Source organism: Dromaius novaehollandiae, chromosome W, assembly GCF_036370855.1.
Source record: "Dromaius novaehollandiae isolate bDroNov1 chromosome W, bDroNov1.hap1, whole genome shotgun sequence".
NCBI classification, from domain to species: Eukaryota; Metazoa; Chordata; class Aves; order Casuariiformes; family Dromaiidae; genus Dromaius; species Dromaius novaehollandiae.
Genome location: NC_088130.1, coordinates 37,298,703 through 37,319,856, shown reverse-complemented (window position 1 = coordinate 37,319,856; position 21,154 = coordinate 37,298,703). Strand labels below are relative to the sequence as shown.

The 21,154-nt window shown below is 40.8% G+C and overlaps 1 protein-coding gene and 1 long non-coding RNA gene across 3 annotated transcripts; one reads left to right on the top strand and one right to left on the bottom strand.

Moving 5' to 3' along the window:
• Positions 1 to 54: 54 nt before the first annotated feature.
• LOC135324409 (arrestin domain-containing protein 3) lies at positions 55 to 15,280 on the bottom strand. Its single transcript, XM_064500621.1, has 8 exons — positions 14,709 to 15,280; positions 10,500 to 10,581; positions 7,932 to 8,079; positions 6,561 to 6,663; positions 5,917 to 6,173; positions 5,339 to 5,501; positions 4,343 to 4,497; positions 55 to 2,860 (listed from the first exon to the last, which is right to left on the bottom strand). Exons 1-8 carry the CDS (start codon positions 14,986 to 14,988, stop codon positions 2,804 to 2,806), a joined length of 1,245 nt encoding a protein of 414 aa, XP_064356691.1. The 5' UTR covers positions 14,989 to 15,280; the 3' UTR covers positions 55 to 2,803.
• On the top strand, positions 11,917 to 19,538 carry LOC135324410 (uncharacterized). 2 transcript variants are annotated; one of them, XR_010385779.1, is made up of 2 exons: positions 11,917 to 12,608; positions 14,494 to 19,538. It is a non-coding gene; the product is annotated as an uncharacterized LOC135324410 (long non-coding RNA). The 2 variants fall into 2 exon arrangements; XR_010385778.1 differs by having other exon boundaries at positions 14,355 to 19,538.
• The last annotated feature ends 1,616 nt before the right edge of the window (positions 19,539 to 21,154 follow it).

Here is a 21,154-nt window from a genome sequence, read left to right as displayed (position 1 = left end):
AGGTTTGCACTGCATAACTTTTATGGCTTACACTGAAAACATTTAAAAGCAGGGTTTTTTTTTTAAAAAAAAGTTTATTTTCCACAAGGAAGAGCAATAGGAAAAATTAAATTGTTTTCCACATATTGTTTTCTTGAAACAGAGTCTACAAGGACATATTCAGCACCAAAACTAAAAACAAAAAAAGAAAAGAGAAGTACAAACAGCCATAGAATATAATCTATAAAGCAAACATTTAATATTGCACTTTGTTTCTCTAATGTTTGGATTTTACTTATTTTTTCCCTAATTCAGATCAGGATTCTATATCAAATACTGGGCTACAACTGTGAACCTCATGTTTTATAATGCCGAGAACTGACCAATATTTGTGGAAGAATAGTAATGCCTCTAAAAAACCTAACAAAATAGCTTAAATGGAAAGTCTTTATTTGATAAAGTTTTAGAATTTTTCACTCTGATCACAAAGGCTGTGATGCAATGCCAATTACTATGATACTGGTCAATCCTGCTTTATATGCAATTTTCCATTATACCGTGATAAGTACTTTAATGCTATGTATATCAGCAATTGTTCCCTAGTCTGTTTAAAAAAAAAAAACAAAAAAAAAGGAAAAAAAAGTAAAACCACCAAATGCCCTTTTATGCCAACGATCCCATCAGCTTTTTTTTTGTCTGGTTGGAGAGGGTACAGGAAAGGGACATTCACAAAATGGCCTAATAACGGACATCACCCAGTTTCCTTATTATCCAGTAATCTTGCTTATCAAAGCCGAAACCTTCTAACTGAATCACTTAAAACGCGACTCATATTTATACTTTTTCACCCTGTCATCATTTCTGAAACATGAAATACCTTTCATGTTCTCATAAAGGCCACTTATGGAAAAGCCTATTTTGTCATTTTATGAAGCCTTAAAAACAAGGCCATTTTTGTAAAAATAAGCACCATGCAGGAACACCAGCTTTCCCTCTCCTCCTCCCTTCTGAGCTGTTTTATTGCATGAAGAGATACATGATGGATTAGATCTCGATTTAAGTAGTCAACCAGAAGTGCGTCCTTTTGCGAGTAGTCTCTGTTATGTGATTTTTGAAAAGGAAGGCTGACTTTCCCAAGGCTCTAGCATGTTAAGTGCTGGTATTTGTATTAGCGGATCTAATGGCTCCATCACACCGTTTCTTCACCTCTGTCTTTGGGGTACACTCAGGGAGTGAGTACTCTTTGTGTTATTTCTTGCCTTCTGAATGAATGTATGTTTGGGGTTTTTGTTTTAAAGCTCTCGAGAGTACCCCAGGAGATGCAATTAAAGTAATTCTCAGTTAACTAGTATTTGAGTACAGCTGGTAACACTGATATTGTGGCCCAGTTTCATTATACTTCTAGTCATAGTATTTTTACAGTATTGTAAACCCTGAAGATAATCCAAAGTGCACAAACTGAGCTGTCTTTTTCCATAGTCCAAGCTCTTCTTGTAGTCTGAAATATACTTTCTACTAGAGACTCCTTATATAAAGGTATAGAATTTTTGGTGATTAGGTAACTATGTAAAAAAATAAATTTACTTTCCCTTCCCATCCCTACTAGCTGAGAAATCTCTCTGCCCAGGAATCCTGGACAGTATATGACTATGTCTTTTAAGATTTTTTTGACTCTTAGCCAGTGTCTGCTGGTGCTCCTTTCACTTGTGCCTTTTCTTTTTTTTCTTTTTTTAAAGCTTCACAACTTGACCATCTCTTTTTTGTAATACAGGAAGTTAAGAAGGGAATGCAGGTGGGTTTTGTAACTTTTGTGTATGTCCCTATTCCAAATCCCCCTCTCAAGTAAAGAACAAAAACAGAACACAAACACAAAACAAAAAAAAAGTAACTCAACAGTGCAACATAACAAAACAAATAGCATTCCAACAGTTTGGCAAGTGATGAGTTCACCTGAGATTAAGTGATTTTTAGGCAGTCTGTAACAAAATGCTGCTTTGCAATAATAGTAGAAAGGCAACAAATTTTTAAAAGAAATCAAGAAGGTATACAATCCTGACAGTGTCTCTTATTAGTTTCCTTCTGTTATCTCCCCCCCTACCCCCACCCCACATATCTGTTGCTTATCTACTACAGTAGGCTGCAAAACATACAGCAAGAAGGATTGGCTTGAAGGCATTTGATGTTTGTAAATAAATCCACAATAGGATCCAAGCTGAAGAGGTGATACATGATCAGCCTATTAGGACAATTCTGAGCATGTGCATATGCAGGTAAAGTCCAGGCTACATTAAATTAAAAAAAAAAAAAAAAAAAAAAAAAAAAAAAAAGTAAGTCAGTGCATTTGTCAAAGTCTTTGTTGCTGTTTTTTTTTTGTCAAAGCTTTCTTTTGCTCCTTGTTGTGCGGACCACGAACAAGTAAGAGGGGGTAACAGTCAGGCATAAATGAGAAAAAGCTGTAGTGACACTGAACCGCACAACGTAAGCAATGAGCATGTGCAAATTTTCAAATCATAATAGGAAGCCATCCCTCTCTTACAACGTGGTGAGTGTTTTGACACACATGACTGTAGGCTAGTTAAGGCTGCTCCTAGTATGTGCCAGTATTTAAGGGGGAAAGAAAGCTCAGATCTTCAAGCATGTGGAGCAGTCCTATGATGTTGCTGTAGGCTTCTTAAGCGTGATCACAGGTTGTTTTCATTTGTTCACCATATAGGCAAGAGCAATACCACTTCCTTTGAAGGTGTGTCTCCACTATGACGCCTTGATCTTCAACACAGCAGATATGATTCAAAACCCAAGTCAAGTCAGCTTATTATGGATTCCTTCAACGAGAGGGGCAAGATGGTCTGTCATCTGTGGGCTGATCTGGGTTTGGATCAATCTAACCAAAAAGGGGGGGGGGGGGGAGGGAAAGAAGGAAAGAAAAAAAAAAAGGTATTTTAGAATCAACTGCTACAGATAAATTAGAATTCACGTGCTTAAGCAAATTATAATGATACATGGTATTCCCAATCCAAAGGTTATTGAAACAAATAAACCTCTGGTCATTGAAAAAAAGCTTTGGATAAAATTAATAGAAGCATTCATATTAAATACATATTAAATGGAATATTTTAAACTACAAGTTTATAACAACTTAAGGATAAGCACAAAAAACTAATACCAAACTTAAAAAAAAAAAAAATCTCATTTACTACCACAGAAGTCTTTTGATTTATCTGATGTATACCAGAAAGATTTTTTTTTAGTAATACGTGTCATCTAAGAAACATTTAATTCATTTCAGAAATTGAGTAGTTTTGCTTGAAAAGGGAGAAAATTATCAGTAAAAAGTAATTCTACTTTTAAAACAATTAACCCTCAATATCCTACGAGATGTTTCAAGAGCTCATGTGTTCCTAGACCTTACTCCTCTCTCCTTCCTCAAAGAAGTAAGAGGACCAACCTGCTAGCTTAGGTCTCACAGACTGGATGGTAAGACTAGTTTTAAGTGTGCAGCCTATCTTTTAGGCAACATTGTTATCAGTTAACTTTATACAACAATTTTTTTTTGTTAAAGTTGTTTAAATTTTTGTTAATTTTTTTTTAGTTAAAAAATACTTCTAAATCTTAGGATACCTAAAATGGACTGAAGAGTTGTACTCTAGAGTTAAGCTATAGCAGAGCCCTCAGGGAAGTCTCTAGCACACAAAGAATTCCCCTCTCTGCCCTCTTTGTAGTGGTAGTGTTTCAAGGGGGAAGCGTTGGGTGGGGGGGGGAGAAAAATCACACTACATAATGCTGTTTGCTTAAAGTAGGAGAATTCAGGCAAAATTTAGCTAAAGGGGACAGTGTTTTTCTTTTGTTTTGTACCACTGCTTCTTCTTGAAAGATATGTTGATGTCTTATAAAATAATATGTCTACATTTTATAGAGAAAAAAGGGGGGAATAATGAACAAAAACCCACAACACTACACTATATTACTTTCTGGAAATTTCTAAGGAGTGCGGCCAAAAAAAAAAAAAAAACCCAAAAAACAACAAAAAAACCCACCACAAAACAAAAAACCCACACAATTCCAGGCCTGCAAAGGCACTTGACAGAGCACCTTTCAAATATAAGGCAAAGGTCATGTAGAAAAGTGAGTGTAACCCATGCTATGAAACAGACATGGAAAACTCTTCATGATTCATCTGCATCTTGCTAAAGGGTGTGTGCTGGGGGGACAGGGAGGGCAGGAGGGAAGGCAGCTTGTTTCCTTTTCCTCACTTCAGTGGTTTCTCCTAATTTTAGGAAAGAGAAATATCTTCCTAAATGTATTCCACAAGAGAGAATTCAGACAAGCAATAAATTAATCATCATATTCCATCTGATGTACCTACTTCTGAATAGAGGGGTGGAGGCAGAAAGCGAAACTCCTGGATGTATGCAAATAATGGTCCTTGAAGCGCTCTCTCAAAGTCATCACAAGCAGCTATGGGTGCAAGGCTGGACTGTCTCTGTTCCTCTGTGACCACTTCTGCATAGCTAGGAGGTGCTGAAGGGAAAAGGTACACGCAGTTCGAACAACAAGTTCTTATGCATGTCAAAATATATAACATGATAAATATTAAACTTTCATCATTGTAGAAGGCATCTGCAGGTAGGTAAAAAAGTTCAGTGACTTTTTTTTTAATTGTTGAACGCAAAAGTGAGCTAGGCAATTTCATTTTATTCTACGATTAAGCTTATGTTCAAAAACAGACTGACCACTGTATATTGTGGCTTAATTACCCCCTTAATTTTAGTGTACAAGCATGCTGTATTTTCTGTACAGACAGAAGTGACAGAACATTGCAGTCCTCTGGATGCCAGAAATCTCAGAGTCTAGCATTTGTACTTACAAAGTAGTATGTTCATTAGGTATGTGAAAACAGAGGGAAGGAGATATAGTTCCTCCTTCAGCCAGAAGGGAGATATCCCATAGAAAAGAATTACGCTATCTTTTCAGAAAGCCTTGGCTACAAAAGCTGGCAAGAGACCTGAGAAACTACTAATATTATGGGTTGTAATGCCTTATATGCAAGGCTGCAACTAGGATACTGAAGGTGAAAGTAATGAAATTCTGCACAGATACAACATCCTAAGATCCTATGCCTTCACTTCTACCACGTTCCAAGGCAGTTTGATTTCCCTGCCTTTCCTAGGCAGAGAAAGGCAATGAGGGAGAAACTCTGTTCCTCTACATAAAACAGGTGGCAAGGGAACACCCACAAAGGATTTCCTGTGGGCACTGTTATGAAAGGACAGTGTGGTTCTGTCAGAAGGCAGCAATGAATAAAACAGATGAAAATCAAAACAGAACAGCAAATTGCTTTGGATTTGTATCGTCAAGTTACCTTCTGGTCTTTCAGGCAGTGTCAGACTGAGCCAATTCATGTTCATGCTACACTGGCTGCTCACACTTGATGTTCTGCTACCAAATGGGTGTAGAGGAATGGTGCCAATGACCAGTGGTAAGTTAAGGAATAAATCCATGGCTCCTGGAATATCAACATACACCTGAAAAAAAAAAAAGAGAGAAAAAAACATGAGTTTGTGTCAGCACTTTGTAGTTATTAGACTACCTTTTTCTTCCTATGAAAGCTTCTATGAGGAATTTGTTTCTAATCATCTCTTTTAGGGCCTATGCCCCTATGGGGTTATAAGCTCTCAGAGTTAATGGAAGCTCAACATTCTTAACATGAGGCCTCACATGGAAATGCAGTCTACTCATGACGTTTGTTTGTCTGACACACAATTATTTTAAGAACTTGCATGATTTGAACCAAATTCACTTACAGATCCCCTGTCAGGACGCTAATAGTAGGACATGTATTTCTTTTTAACTAATTAGCAAAAAACACTTTTGTTAGGAATTTGTATGGAATGATGGAAATTATTCATGCTTGAAAATGAAACGGACCATGCAACATACCATTAGTGAATACTCCACACGGATTATACTACAGTCAAGAATTGAAGGGGAAACAGGTGGAATTTTCAACACTTTGCCATTCCAGGTTTCTGTTTTGCCAGACGACAGGGACTCCCCACGCAGGTTGGCAACAAGCTGTTTGACTTCCTTCATTTTCCCTTTGGCATAGAATGCCTGTGTTTGGTAAATGGCTGCCTTTGGCACCACCATACGGGAAGAGCAGTTCTCAATCTCAGCAAAGATCTGAATTGATTCACCTGAAACAAAACAGAATTTCAAGTTCTCTTTACATTTACAAGGCAGCTTAAGCAAACTGTCACAGTCTATATACTGTTATAATGCAGTAGACCTTGCTATCACTGCTCTACCTGGAAAAACATCCACTCATGCTAATGAGAGCAAGATCACCATAAGCTAATCTAAAATGAAAATATAGAAGTCTAACAGAAGCAGATGCCTTTCAGCAATGTGAAGAAAGAACTAGTGCTGTCTCTTTTACTTTACAATATTCTGAGGCGATTGCTGAAGGTGGACTGAAGTGGTAAAAATAGCCTTAATATTTCATTTATATAAAACCCAGAAGTACAAACTCCAGTTTTAGAACGGAAGGAGAGACATTTCCTATAATTACTTCTGTTACGTACCTGGGGTGTAGCCCTTCCTTTCAATTTTGGCACTTAAGGATATTGGGCCTGAGGTACAAAACCAACAACAGAGAGTCTTTTCTTTTGTGCCTGCTTGGGGTGACTGCAAGAAAAGAATAAAATTGCCCATTAAATTAAGAGTTCAGTGAAACTCGTCAGCTGTTTTAATCAACACAAAAATAATCATTTTCATAGTGTACTTATTATGTATTTTTAGAAACAAAACCAGTTCTATTCATAAGAAAAATCTGAAGCAATTTAAATAGCATTACGCAGATAAAACGTTTGTCCTAATTCCACTGCTGCACTAACACTGCTTTTTTCTCCCACCCATGGGATCCTCCATTCTATAGTCATACTTAGAACAGATTTTTTTTTTTAAACTTAAAATAAATACTGGATAGCTTAAAATAAAATGCTTTATAGCCTACACATCCTAACATACCGTTGGCAGAGCTTTTCATTTAATTATCAGTAAATTAGAACATCTTCCCACTTTCCATTACACTACATTTCAGAAACAAAGTAACTAAGCCAAGCTACTGTAATCTTGACTCCTGCTATTTCCTCGGTTTCTTTCTCATCTATATTAAACAGACTGTTATTTTACATGAAATGAGGATTAAGGGCTTGATCCAAAGCCCATTAAAGTCAAATGAGAGTCCTTTGATTTTAATGGAGTTTGTGCAAAGCCAAAGTCCCTTTGCAAGTCTGATTTTTCACCCATACACACAAGAAACCTATTTCAATGGACTTTGTTTTAAAATTTATTTTTTTTTTCCATAGATTAGAATTTGAGGAAGGGAAAATAGAAAGGGATTTTAGGCCAGATTGAAATTAAATCCTCATTGAAAGCAGTTGTGATATTAAAGTGATTTTAATAAAATGAAATTTCAGAAAGTTCATACAGAATTGTGATAATTTCTCCCCATCAGCAGAAAGTTATCCATATGGAAATTATCAATTATGCACTACAGTACATTTTTTTTACTTTGCATTTTTAAGTTAGCAGTCTCTCACTGAAATATTTTTAATGAGCTGCACTGTTCCTTCCATAGATTATTCCTTATTTAAAATCAAAGAGGAACAGTTCATAGAAATTTTCCTCCTGAATAAGATTTTATAATTTATTATCAAATGCATTTACATCTTATATTTTGTTAAAAATTAAGCAACTCTGTACAGGATAATTTAGCTTTCAAAACACCAGCAGTTAAAGAGTTGCTAAACTGAGATAATGCTTAAAAGATCAGCTGTAGTTAAACTAGCAAATAAATATTAGAGAAACTTAAATATCGATGTTCTTTTGGTTATCGTACTTTATTATCTGTATGCCAGAAACAAAGAACAAGTAATTCTGTCAATTCTTACCAGTAATGAAGGAGTGTTGATATCTATATGTTCAAAGACTGTAAATTCCTTCTTTAATTTTACTGGTAGAAGCCAAGGCCTATGCAATTCGGCTTTCACCCAATAGCGCACACTGCCATGTCTGCCTTCGAATGAGGTAGCAAGTGGTCTGTGCAGGACACAAAGGTCAAAATTGAGTAAAGTTTTTCTCTCTCTTTCTAATAATGATACAATGGATCAGATTAGGAAGTACTATGTTGAATTGTATTTTTAATGCATCATAATATTTAATTAAGCATAACTTATTTGCAAAGTTTCCATATCTCAGAAAATGCAAGATTGAAGTTGGGAGAAAAAATCATCTCCAATTCATCCAACAGTAGTTTTGTAGAAATTTTAAGAATCAGTGAAAGAATTGTGCTAGAAAATGCCAGAAGAATACACATTTCCTTTAAACTTAAGAGGCCACTTCCAAGTCTAGAATGCTGCATACCCTTTTAAGGCTTAAGACTACCAACTCAAAATTAGCATTAGTAGCAGTCAATTATTGTTTGGGATATTCTACTTTGTAAATAATTGTGTATTGTTTACTTGGCTGGTATCTCAGTGTCTGGTTTATTTTAGCTGTAACTAAGCACTTTTGTCGTTTGTTTTGCCTTAAGCAGGGTAGTTAAACATCTCAATTTAGAGCTCTGAAAAGAGAGAGGCTATTTTGAGTATCTTCTAATTTCCCTCCACTCTGATGAGGCCATCTTAAAATATTAATAATAATAATAAAAAAAACAAGACTATTCTACTATCAACTTTGGAAGACAAAGTCAGTCCTCTTTGGGAGCTGGAGGAAAAAAAAAGGCATGGAAAGGGGCTCCAAACCTTTCAGCACCACCTTTTTCTGCAACATCGTAAAATGAAGGACAAAATCTTTATACTCCAGTTATCTCAACAGTACTTTTCTTCCCATAAATTTTTATTTTATTTTTTTTAAGATGAGAGTAGGAATTCTTATGTTGTACTATGTTTTTAAACGCATCATAACATATAAATTACGCATAAGTTACTTGCAAAGCTTCCCTATCTTCTGTAGTTAATACTGGCTGTGCTAGGACTTTACTAAAATGATTCTTTTATGTACAGGTTTGACATTTTTATTTGTACACCTGAAACATCTTTTTGGTAAAAACAGTCTAAATGAAGTGATTTTCTAATCAGTCGTCAATGTTTCATCCTGTGCCAGTATCCTTTAGGGCAAATCAATTAAGCAAGTCCATGCCTTGTTTTTTCCACCATTGTTTTATAGTTTGTTTTGTTTTAAATGAATTTTGGAAATAGTCTAAGGATACAAAATAGTAAGTATTAATAGTGTCAAACTATTGTCTGTCAAGCCTTCAGGCATTTACTACCAGCCTTTGCTTTCTCAGTATTATCAGAAGGTAGTTTCACAGTATTCCTTCAAATCACTTGAATAGAGCTTTATAGTATTTTGACCAATGCTTGTGGTGTTTTACTGGTCATTATTTCATCTCGAACAAAATATTCCATGTATACTGTTTGTGTTTTCATATTTAAATGTCCATTCCAACTTAAGGGAAGACCAATATTATCTTTCCTTATTGCTTCTTGTAGTTGAGATTTTCATCTCCATGTTAAATTGACTTCTAAAAATCCCGACATGTGTAGCACTCCAAGCATCCCAATAACATCCACTGCAAAACCCTGTACTATTCACTTTGAAACTAACTTGTAAAAACATCATCTGCAGGTTCTGCTAAAGCCAGCACCTCTAACAGATGGTTTATTAGCTTTACTATTAGATATTAGCCTACTTTAGTGTAACTAACATTCTGCCAAGATTTTCAACCTCACTGACTTCAAAGATTGCCTTTTACAGTAAAAGGCTCCTCTTCCTCCCTTTTTTCCGTCCATTTCCAGACTCTCTCTGTTCCTCTGTATTTAATTTTAGTGTTTTAGCCAATCTCCATGTTGGTAACTCCTCTAAGTCTTCTCTTCACAATGTCTACATTGGACAGACGTGTGTGCGTGTGTATGTGTGTGTAGCCATCTTAACACTTCTTTTGCATAAAGGCCAGCCTGAGTACATACATCCAATTTAAACTAGAACAATCTCCTCTTTTGTTCTCATGTTGTTAAACTTGCCACATCTGTTGCAGACTGAGCCCAAACAATTAAGCTGTGATCTTATCACTAGTTCTGCTGGTCTGCATGGCTCCAGTAAAATCCTGGGTCAGTAAGAAGGTATCTCAGCCACTCTGCAGGACTCATATGACAGGTCAGTTCCCCTCCATTCTCCTGGGGAGGAGTACAATACTGCAAGGCACAATGAGTCAACAGACTTTGGTCAAGAGAGAGTAACCAAGGGGGCAGCAAAGAGCTGTTCTGTGAAAAAAATGTTTACCAGCATAAAAGCAACCTCTTCAGTTTAATGAGATTATGTCCTCTGTTGCATGTCTGAGCACAATTCCTACTACCATTGAAAAGGTTTCCCCTCCACCCACAACAAGAATTTTTCTTAGACAGGTATGTATCCTAGCGTTCTCTCACACAACCTGAGCAGTGCTTGCAGGTACTTACGTCTGTGGAAGCTCAAAGCTGAATGCATATTCATGCCTTCCTGAATGAAGAGTGTGAAGGCCTTCTTCAGAATTGTCATCATCTAGGAGGGAAAAACCCAATATGCTATTCCACCTGTAAACATTTTACACAGCATAATATATTATATAGGTTTCTTTTTCAGGGTAAATGGGATTTATACACTCATTACAATACTTAAGAACATGGTGTCCCATAAACAAGTATCTCCAGTCCATTTGTATGAACTGCTAGATGTAAGGTCACAAAACTTTTAAAGGTAGGTAACATAGCCAGATTCATCTTACATAAAAGCAAAGGTTAACTTGTTTTGTTATTTGCTGCTGAACACTGGGATAGTTGTAACTGCTGCCATTTCAAGCTCTGCCTGAAAGATCCGTAATGGAAATCATGTTTTCCAACATGATCTTTAGTTCAAAACTTATAAATAAAATAGAGCTTTCTCTTTAATAATATTAAGCCATTTCATACTTAGTATGAAGTTTGCTCCATAAGATAAATTTAGTAATTCAGCTTTTTATCTTCTGCCTAGCAACAGTGTCCAGAAATTAATGAGACAGACAGACAAGCAGGGTAGTGGTGGTGGGGAAGTGTACATGCACCACCTAGAAAGTACCAGATGAAGTCAGGAGCATAGGAGGTAGAAAGCTGTCCAATTAATGTTGTTTAGAGCTAATCTATAAAAAACCCTCAGAGTTTAACTGGATCTTGCTTGTATAGCTAAGACCCAAAGGTTTTCTGATGCCAACAAGAAAGCTTTTTATAGTCATGATTCGCTGTATTGCTTTAAATGCTCCAACAAATTTGTGGCTTATTCTGATATAATTACTGTATCACCAGAAAAATGCTGACTTCATCAAAATATAGTTACTTATGAGAAAATAATTGAGTATCTCGTATACAAAAGGATTGGAATAATAAATACACTGCAACTATGCAAAAACAGTTGCTTAAAAATCTAAAACATCATGGAGGAATGCAGGCACATTTAAAAATTTGTAGTTCCTATTGTCCTACAAAAATGCTGATGCTCCCATTTCTTTAGTGCACCAGAAACGCTGAAACCAACCTATGGCGAGTAACCTAAAAAACACCAGAACGCTATTTACATAAATGCATCTTCAGCGTGTAGTGTCGCAAAGTAAGAATCCCCAAGATATGCTTAATGATATGACAATGCGTGCGTGTATATGTAATATGTATTTTTACACTTGCGAGTTTTTATTTATTGGAAAAAAATCTTTCGCTTGCACAGAAGTTTTTCTTCCCTTCTTCCCTTCCTTCCTTCCTCCCCTTTCTTTCTGCCAGCTCAGCAGTCCCATTGAGCCCGAGCGGCAGCAGCAGAACTGTGGTAAACAAGTGCTGAGCTGTCAATCACGGGCTAGGCTGGAGCAGGAGAGGACCGGCCTAAACCGGCGCGAGCAGATCCCCAGCCAGCCGCCAGCCGCTCATATACATACAGTATACATTACACCGCCGCATTCGCTCAGCAGCTCCGCTCGCAGCCTAGCCTGGCGGCGGGGGAGGAGGCAGGCTGAGGCGCCGCCCGCCCCTCGCCTTCCGGTCCGCTCGCACCGCACGGCCGCGCCGCCGGCTCGCCGCGGCCCCGGGCTGCCCCGCGCTACGTGCGAGGCGGCCCCCGCGCCCCCCGGCCGTCACAGGGAGGCAGTTGCGGACCGTGACAGCCGCCGCGCGGGGAGAGGCCGGGGGGGAGGGGAGGCGGCGGAGTGAGGGACGTGACCGGCCGCAGAGCGCCATGTCCCGGCGGCCGCCCCGGCTCGCAGCCCCTGTGGCGGCCCGGCCGGTACCGCCGCTGCCCCTCGCCGTAGACGGGCTCCCCAGAGAGAGGGGGGCGCCGTGCCCAGCGCCCCGAGCCGCCAAGGCCACGGCTGCCAGGCAGGCCCCCTTCCCTGCCAGCGGGGCCAGGGCGGCGGCGTCCCCCTAGTAGAGCGGCGCCCCGGCCTCGGCGTCAGCACGCCCGGAGCGACCCGCGGGCCGGCGGCGAGCTCCCACCGAGGCCGCGACCGGACCCCTGACCGGGGGGCGCGTGAGACAGCGGCAGCTGGCGAGCGGAAGACCGCTCCCGGCGAGGTAAGCCGGTACGCTCAGGGCACGGCCAGGGCCCCCTCCCGCCCCGCCCCCGCGCACGCTTGGCGGACTGCTCGGGCGGGGGGGCGAGCTGCCCCCTTCCCCCCGGTTCCGGACGGCGCCGGCCGGGGGCCGCCCCCGCCTCGCACGCCGGAGTGCGGGCAGGGGAACCCGCTCCCTCGGCAGCCCTCCCCCCGGCGCCCCAGCGCCCGCCAATCAGCGGCTGGCATCGCCTTAGCAACAGGCTAACAAACCTCCGCAGGCCAATGGCGGCGCGGGGCGTGGCCTCCGGCACCAAGCTCGGCTGAGAGGCGTCGAGCTAAGTCATTGAAACTCGGCTCGGCGCGGCGGGCGCTCGCAGTCGCTGCCCGGCCGCGGGGCGGAGGGGCAGCGGCTCCCCGCGCCGACCGCCCAAGTCTTCGCAGGCCGGCAGGGTGCGAGCCCTGCGTCCCTTCTGGCGCCCGAGTGTGTCAGATCTGTCCCTTCCCTCCAGTCTTTTGTTCCCTTTCCAGCCGAAAAGCAAGCCCTTGCCGTCGGTGTCAGCACTTGGATCTACAACCCCCGTGCAAAGTCATTGCTGCTGCTTAAGCAGCCAGTTGGGAGCAGTGGGCTGTCCTCCTACTTGCAAGCATGCACCCTGCCATGAAAGGCTCATGCATGTTTGCACATTCCCGTCAGCTGCAAACCGGAGGTGAATGAAGTTTCGCATGGGTGAATTATCTCCCAGGCAGTAGCATAAAGAACATTTCACCTACAGTCCACCTCGTTAGTGACCTATACTTGCTTGCACCACAGTATCATAATTAAAAAAGCCTTAGCCCTGCTGTAATATTTATTTCAAGAAAAGCCTTAAAATAGGCTCAATGCAGTCTGCAGTCAAACTTATTTAAAAATTACGTTTCTTCCTAAAAAAAGGAAGGGGAAATATCCTATTCATGCACCGATCTCTGCAGTAAATATGCAGCATATTAAAAAAAAAAGCAACCAAAATTACATAACCAGTTTTAACATTATTTTCTTGTGCTAGGAATTAAGTCATCGCCACCACCTGACGCGTGTAACCAATCTGCGGAGAGGAGAAGGAGCACCCCCTCCCTCTCCCCAGGACTGGTCCCAAACAGGATTGAACCGCTTCTAACAAAGGGTGGAAACTTCAGAAAAACAAGCTTAGAGTCCCCTATACTTTCACAATGTAACCGTGCGAACAATAGATGAATAAACCAAAGACCCCCACTCCCCCTCACAATGTGTTACCCCCTTTTCCCTACCCAAAATAAGGGAATTTGCAGGGCACTTTACGTTTCTATCGGGGCTTGGCAGACCAGGTTTTCATTGAATGCAGGTTCCAGAACTCCCCAACTTAGAAATGATGCTCCCATTATTCAACTGCGGACTCTTATTTGGCTTTTCAGACAGATCTTCACACCCGAGTCTCCCACACAGGGGTTTAATATGAGAAATTAAAGGTCATTTACGAATTTACTAGTAGTTTAGAGCAAAGGAAGGGGGGGGGGAATTACACGTGGGGTGGTGATAGCATATGTCAAAGTAAGCCACAGGGAATCTTCTATCTGCCAAAAATGATCCATCTTTAAAAATTATCACAGATCAGTCTGAAAAGCAGAACTGTATCTATAGCGTGTCAAAAAGTCTAGTTTCATGTTCTAATTATATTTCACGGTTTGATAGGCTGTTACCAGGAAAGTCATTTACTGCATATCTGTTTTTGATTTTTTATTTTCCCCACAGGAAAAAAAAATAGCAAATCTTGCTAATATCACTGTGACAAAACGATATTGCATTTCGAAGATACAGTATTAATTAACTGCAAATCTTTATGAAAAAGCGCCATTAAAGGGCAGGTAGTTTAAGAAAGTCCTGTTTGCAGGCACTTTGCAGATGCACCTCAGTACGGTTTTAACATCAAGCAAGTGTCCATATAATGGAACAGAAATCCCAAGAAGGTACTCTGCATCTTCTCGTCCTTAGAAATAGAGGATTTTATAGCCTACATACTGAAAGAGATAAACCAAGATGATGCAAAGATGCGACTTCTTCCAGAAAAATGTCTGCAAATAATGAATTAGTAAGTAAAAATCTTACCTCTTTCGTGCCCAATTAGGATGTCCTTATGGTTGAAATATTCTACTTCTTCAGTGTAATTTTGTGTATAGGCAGTGTTGGATCCAGCATTTCTAGATTCAGTCCAACGTACTTTTGCATGTCCTCTTGCATGAATTTTAAGAGATTTTACTCTAATTTCCCCAGTAACTTCTAAATTGACCCTTCCTGAGACTGTGTCCCCGCTAGAATAGACGGGGACATTGCTGTCATTGAGACAGTCAAAGCTTATTGTCAAACTCTTCACCTTCCCCAGCACCATGTTTTATAACAAAGTGTATAAAAATATACTGTAAGAAAAAAAAAGTCAAGATCTCATATAAAATGCGATCTTCACTTCACACTGATCAACGCCTCTGCCGTGCAAAGAGCTTGCCGGCAGGACCAGCGTGTGCCCTACCAGCCCGTCATCGGGATTGCCTGGAAAGCCCCAGCCCTCGCGGCTGCCGGCGGCGCGGCGCGGCGCGGCTGCCCGGCGCTGCGGTCTCCCTACAAAGACGGCTGCTGCGCGCTGCCACCTCACTTTAAGAGCAGCTTTGTGAAAAACAACCCCGCCGCGCATGCGCGGCTCCGCCGGCGGCGGCTTCCTCCGCGGCTGCGCGCCCCCGCGCTGCCGTGCGCGCTCCTCGCGCGTGGGGCCGCGCGGCGGTGCTGAGGTGGGCGCTGGGGAGCCGGGAGGGGCGCAGCGGCGGCCGGAGGCGCGGGCTCCCCCTCGGGAGGGCCCGGGGGGCTCGTCGCGCTGCTGAGCGGGGCCCGGCCGGGAGGAGCCGCGGCGGAAGCGGCGGCGCGGGGTGGGCGGCGAGCGCGGCCCCTGGGCCCGGCGGCGGCCGGCGCGGCGCGGCCCCTCGGCCGCGGGCTGCCCCGTTAGCGCACGTAGCCGCGGCCCTGCCACGGACAGCCTGGAGAAGACGCTCGGCTTTTCGCTCAGCTGCAGATGTCGCCCAAGCTTTCTGCCGGCGAAGAGGCCGGCCCCGGGCAGGCTGCAGGCCGGGAGCCGGGCCGCCCCGGCCCGCCTGTGCCCCCGGCGCCTCGCGGAGGGGGAGGGAACGGGCTGCCGCCAGGACGAAGGGGAGAAAGGCTTTCGGCTTTAGTTTCCTTTAAGACAGTGATCTCTAAGTGAATCTTTGGATTCGCTGCACAGACTCGAAAAACGCAGCTCATCTCCTTTCCAAATGACTGAAAAAAATCAGCTTGGCACCGGGGGATGTCTTTGATGATAATCTTGTTTCCAAAAGGGAGCCTTTATGCAAAAGCAAACATTTAAATGTCTACCACGGTGAAGTTTCCTATGTTAATACTTTTAAATGTAGTTGTTGTACAGTAGCTTAGTTTGGGGTTTGGTTTGCTTGTTTTGCTGTTATTGTTTTTTATTTTTGTGGTGCCTTTTCTTGGATAAACATTCTAGATTAAATTATTAAATGCTACATTTCTATTTTTTACCTTTGTTAGTGACATAAGATTTTCAACAAGACATATAATGTAGGTGCTTAATATTTAACAAACTAGTGTGTGTTGCGAGTCGTATTTTTTTCTAGGTCAGCGAAGTACATAACTAAAATGAAGTTCAGACCAGCAGTTATATTTTGAAGCAGTATGCCTGTATATACTCGTTTTCCCAAGTAAAAAGTCATTCATATTTTCCCTCGCCTGACACCTGGTGGAGATTCTCATACTTAAAAACCGAAAAGCAGAAAATGTTCAGCAATGTACTTCTGGTATGTTAGAACTTTCTGTGTTTTTGCACCATCTTGTGGTAAATAGCCATACTTACCTAGACAACTTGCAAAAGAAGTTGAGGTATTTCATTCTTTTTCTGGTAATAATTTTACTTTTGTTATCACATCTTTAGATGCAGATGGTTTCATACTACTGTTTATTTGCATGTTTTTCCTTTTTTCTACAAGGTAGAAGATAATCTTTTCTTCCACAGTCACAGATCCCACCAGTCTGTGTGTTTGGATTTGCTATAGGACATATGAGAGCTAACAGCCAAATGGGATGCTACTTCTGTGCCTCCCTCCATGGAGTTCAGGCAGGAAAGTCACAACTCCTGTCCTTCAGGTTCTGGGTTCATTGTCACCATGTACCGCTGTCAGTGTGGATCTGCAAAGATTTGAAGTGCACAGCAGTTACCTTCTGCAGATCCAGTTAAGATCTATGAAGGTTAAAGACTCAAGTGAATGTTCATATGGATATTTTTTGTATACTTGATGATAAAGAAGAGGACCTTTTTACATGATTGAAATATGGCATATGATATTTTCTCATTTATTTCTTAAATAGTCTATGTATTTTGTGTGCTTACTAGATTTGCACATTTCAGGCTTGTTGGAGAAGATAAAATGTTTTGTTAAGCTGGTGTAGGCCCCTCTTCCTGCATGTGACCTCAAGATAGTGTAGCCTTAACTTGCCTCCCCGACCAGCAGAATTGCTGTCTTTCGCCAAGCCATTTCTGGACACACAAGAATAACATGGCTGCCATCATGGCATGGGATGAGTTCTAAGCATTTCATGTGAGTAGGCTGTTGGGAAGATCCTACTATTTTTCAGCTTTTTAGCCAAGTTCTGGTATGTTAGATTTGAGCAATTTGCAGACAGTTGGAGTCCTGATCATATGGCATACTGGACAGCAGACAGCTCTTTCCAGTTCTTGGATTATTTGGAGAAAAATGCGGTAGAGAGTAACCCTATTTCTCAGACATATTGGACATGTTGAGAACACTGGTAAATCTAAGTTTCATTGCAGTGGTGAGACAGGTCCAATTCATTGCAATTTCTGAGGCTACTGGCATAGTTCAGACTTCCTGGAAGCTTTTGTAATCACATAGAAGTGAGTCCATTGAAATTACTAGGACATTTGGATATCCATGCAATGCAAAATTCCACAATCTTTGAAGCTCTCTAATTTTCATATATTGCTATGCTGCTGTTCTGAGTTAATTAAAAAATATCTTGAGTGATCAGATATGCTGATTTACATGAAAGTGACCTAGTTTTCAAGGCTGGTTCTAAATTCCTGTTAAAGCTTGGTGGAAAAAATTATAAATCAATTCCATACTAACTCTGATCTGTATGCACTCAAAGCATCTAAGCCAAGCTCTACTCTTCTTTGAAATAATGACCTTCCTTTTCCTCGTGCCCCACTCAGGAAACTTTCCTCCAGTTTTTTCGTTATTCCCTCTTTTCCCTAAAAAGCATGGATCGCCTTCCTGCAGCCCCTCACCTCTGTGCCGTTTGGGTAAGGAGAATGGATTGGAAAAAGCATTTCCTGTATCGCATCCTGTTGGTTCTGGTGGGTACAGCTACAAATTCCCAGTTCACAAGGTTTTGGTATGAATCTAACAATGTTTGGTGTGATAGATTTGGGATTGATTTGACTCTGTAAGAATCTCATCTCAGGTAAACATGTTTAGACCTGATGAGTTCAGAATAGAGTTTGTGAAGAGCTTTGAATTCACCAAAGTAGCTCAGAAATCCAAAGACAAATGAAACAAGTTGTTTATGAATCAGTCTCATATATATATATATATATATGTGAAAAACATATGTATATACAAAAAAGTCTCCCTCTAAATCTGCCTGATGATTTCTGAAAGCTGGGGAATAATGCAGCAACTCAACCACCAAAACATGCTGATCTAGTTTCTGTCCCTGCCTTTTATCTGCTTCTGCTTGCTATCCTGCCTGCCATCCATCCAGCTTGGCTCTCACCCACCTAATTCTCCTCCCCATGTCTCAAATTGCTACCGATTCAGTTTGGTCAAATGTGAGCTGCTTAGCCCTTCTTTCAGCTCACCACCCACATTTCCTTCTACCCTGTTTCACCCATGTTAGGTTGTCTTGACTTGTCTGGGCCTGTTTCTCACCAGAGATGCAGCCCACTTTCTCTCTGCTGCTCTTCTGTCTTTCTGGTCCTACATAGATTTGTTTCTAGCCGCCTTATATATCACCTCACCATTATGTACAGTTATATGTAATTTGAATTTGGAGCACTAGCAGATTAATATAGGCTGGCACTTGTGATGTAGTTAGGCATGTGTTACGAAATAAAATGTAGAAGTTTTGTATAATGACTTTGTATTCACATGTATTCATGCGTTTCTCTTGTCCTGACAGTAGTCATTCATCCATTCAGTTGTTATAACTTGTTTTTTTTCAATGTTTGTGATAGTATGCTGTTCATTTATATTTCTGTATTGCTAATAATTTTTATGTTCTATGCCATCTTGCGGCAAATACGGTGAACTGCTTGCCATGTCATTTAGCAGCTTTTTGCCCATGCACTCCTGTAAACCTGCCATACATCATTTATGTCTTTGTGCCCTTGGCAAGCTACCTTTCCAAATTTTTCTCAGTTTAGCTCTCTGAGGCCCATTAACATTCACTCCTGTGCTTTGACTTACTGAGAATCACCTCTGTCTTCTCCTCTTCCTATTACAGATTTTCCCTGTTTATCATTTTTAGCACCTGGTTATTAAACACAGTGTAATTTCTGCTCGTGTAGAGTGGTATCCATGCACCTGCTATTAGGAAAATAAGACAAAACCTGAAGTTAAGCACTCTTGACTATAGGCAACATTTTCTAAAGCTGTTAAGTGACTTAGATTCTAAATTTCTAAGGGTTGCAAGAGGTACATATTCAACTCTTAAACCGTATGTTTGTTTTTGAAAATTTTGTCTTAGACTCTGAGTTGTAATTACAACATCTGCATGATACTGTCACTGAAAAAGTATTATTTAAATTGAAATCAAAATGTCAGTTATTAAAAGCTACATTGCCAGTAAAATAAAATCAAATCCTTTTAATTTAAATCTGCTTTTATATAAATGGGAAGTAAGCTGTGAAAAGTAATGAAGACAAGTGTTTATCAGTTATTTTCAGATGTTCACTTAAATATTTGTTAATTTTACGGAGTTGTATCTTTATTTTTTCAAATGAACTGTCTTTAGGCTAAATATTAAAGTTTTTATAGATCCTGAAACAGGATTTTAAAAATTGGATACAAAGATGTTTAAGTTTTGTCATCTTAGATGAGAGAGACAGAGAAGACTCAGTTTTTTGTACACTAAGTTTGGTGGTTATTTGTCAGGAACCTCCAGTAATCTTTATCTGGCTCTGTACATGATGGACTCTTCTAATTCTTTCTGTGGATGGCACAGGAGACCATTACTTACTAAGGTAAGCACTATTTTTGTTTTCTAGGCCTTTAGGTCCTGTTTGAGATCCAATCTATCACAGGCAAATTTAAACACCAAATTCATGGACTAAGTTTGCCTGTGGTATCCAGATGACCTATGACCGGTGACACGTATGTCCAAATTATAAAAGATCCATACAATGTGTATGGTCAAATTCACTCTTAAAGGCTGACAGTGTAGTACAAAAAAGCATTAAATAGCTTTTGTCCAGACAAAGATAACTTTATTTCCAATATACCTTTTTGAACTTAGTAAAGACTAATGTTCAGACAGGGTGATGATGACCAGTTAACTGTTCTCCTCTGCTTTGAATTTTTTGTCTGCCAAGTTCTGTAGATGCTGAAGGAGCATGAAGTTTAAAAGAGTTAGGTCCAAATCCTTTTTTGCTGATGAAAACCAGGAAGGTGATGCTCTGGCTATTATTGGAGTCAGTAGCTCTAAGGAAGATGGCAAGATTCCAGCCTTCTACAAAGAGGCAAAGATTAGACCTCACTTAACAAACCATTTCTTCAAACTGGCAAGCTCTCCCTTGAGTTAGTTTCTTTCTTCCTTTCTAAGGAGAGAAAAGATTGTTAGAAAAGTATAGTAAGGAAAAAAAAAATCCTGGCCTGCTGGGTAATGCAGACTGCATTTCCTGGGAATCTTCCCTGGAAACTTGAAAATTGTTGATGCTGATTCATTTAGACAACTATTCTATTATCAATGACTGCATGGTGTCAGTATGTCCTGCTCCATTTCTGAGAGGCCCACGTGTTTCTGACGCTAGCTTGGGGGTTTAGGCAACCTAGAGTCAAACTCCTTTATGTCACAGACTCCTGTGCAGGGTGAGATCCAGTGAAAGGATGTTGATGTATAAATATGTGGAATTTAGCTCACCGAGTCCAAAATCAATATCCTAAAAATTCTTGATGAACTTTCACCCAGCCTTGGAGGGGCCTTTTTTATTTTAAAGTTTATTGGGTGCCTAGATTTGTACTTCTGTGCATGCCAGAACTGTCCCAGCCTCAATATGGCTGAACAATGTATTCATGCTGGACTCCACTCAGAATCCAGAAATGAGGCATTCTTCTGCTTTTGTTTCTTTCTAGGGCTTTATCTAGTGTGAATTCTCACCATACGCTTAATACACCTGCCAGTTTGGGTGTGTTGCACGATGATTCTGAGAGTGGTCATTGATTTTTGAGAAGCGTAGCAAGAAAAGCTTGCAGTGTTCTCCTTACTGATGAGTC

Bases quoted from the DNA above. Each gene is read 5' to 3' on its own strand.
- LOC135324409 (XM_064500621.1), bottom strand. From the start codon at position 14,988: ATGGTGCTGGGGAAGGTGAAGAGTTTGACAATAAGCTTTGACTGTCTC. The intron at 8,080-10,499 runs GTAAGTACCTGC...TGTCCTGCACAG, and splicing joins AGCTTTGAGCTTCCACAGAC to ACCACTTGCTACCTCATTCG. The intron at 5,502-5,916 runs GTATGTTGCATG...TTTTTTTTTCAG, and splicing joins GTGTGGAGTATTCACTAATG to GTGTATGTTGATATTCCAGG.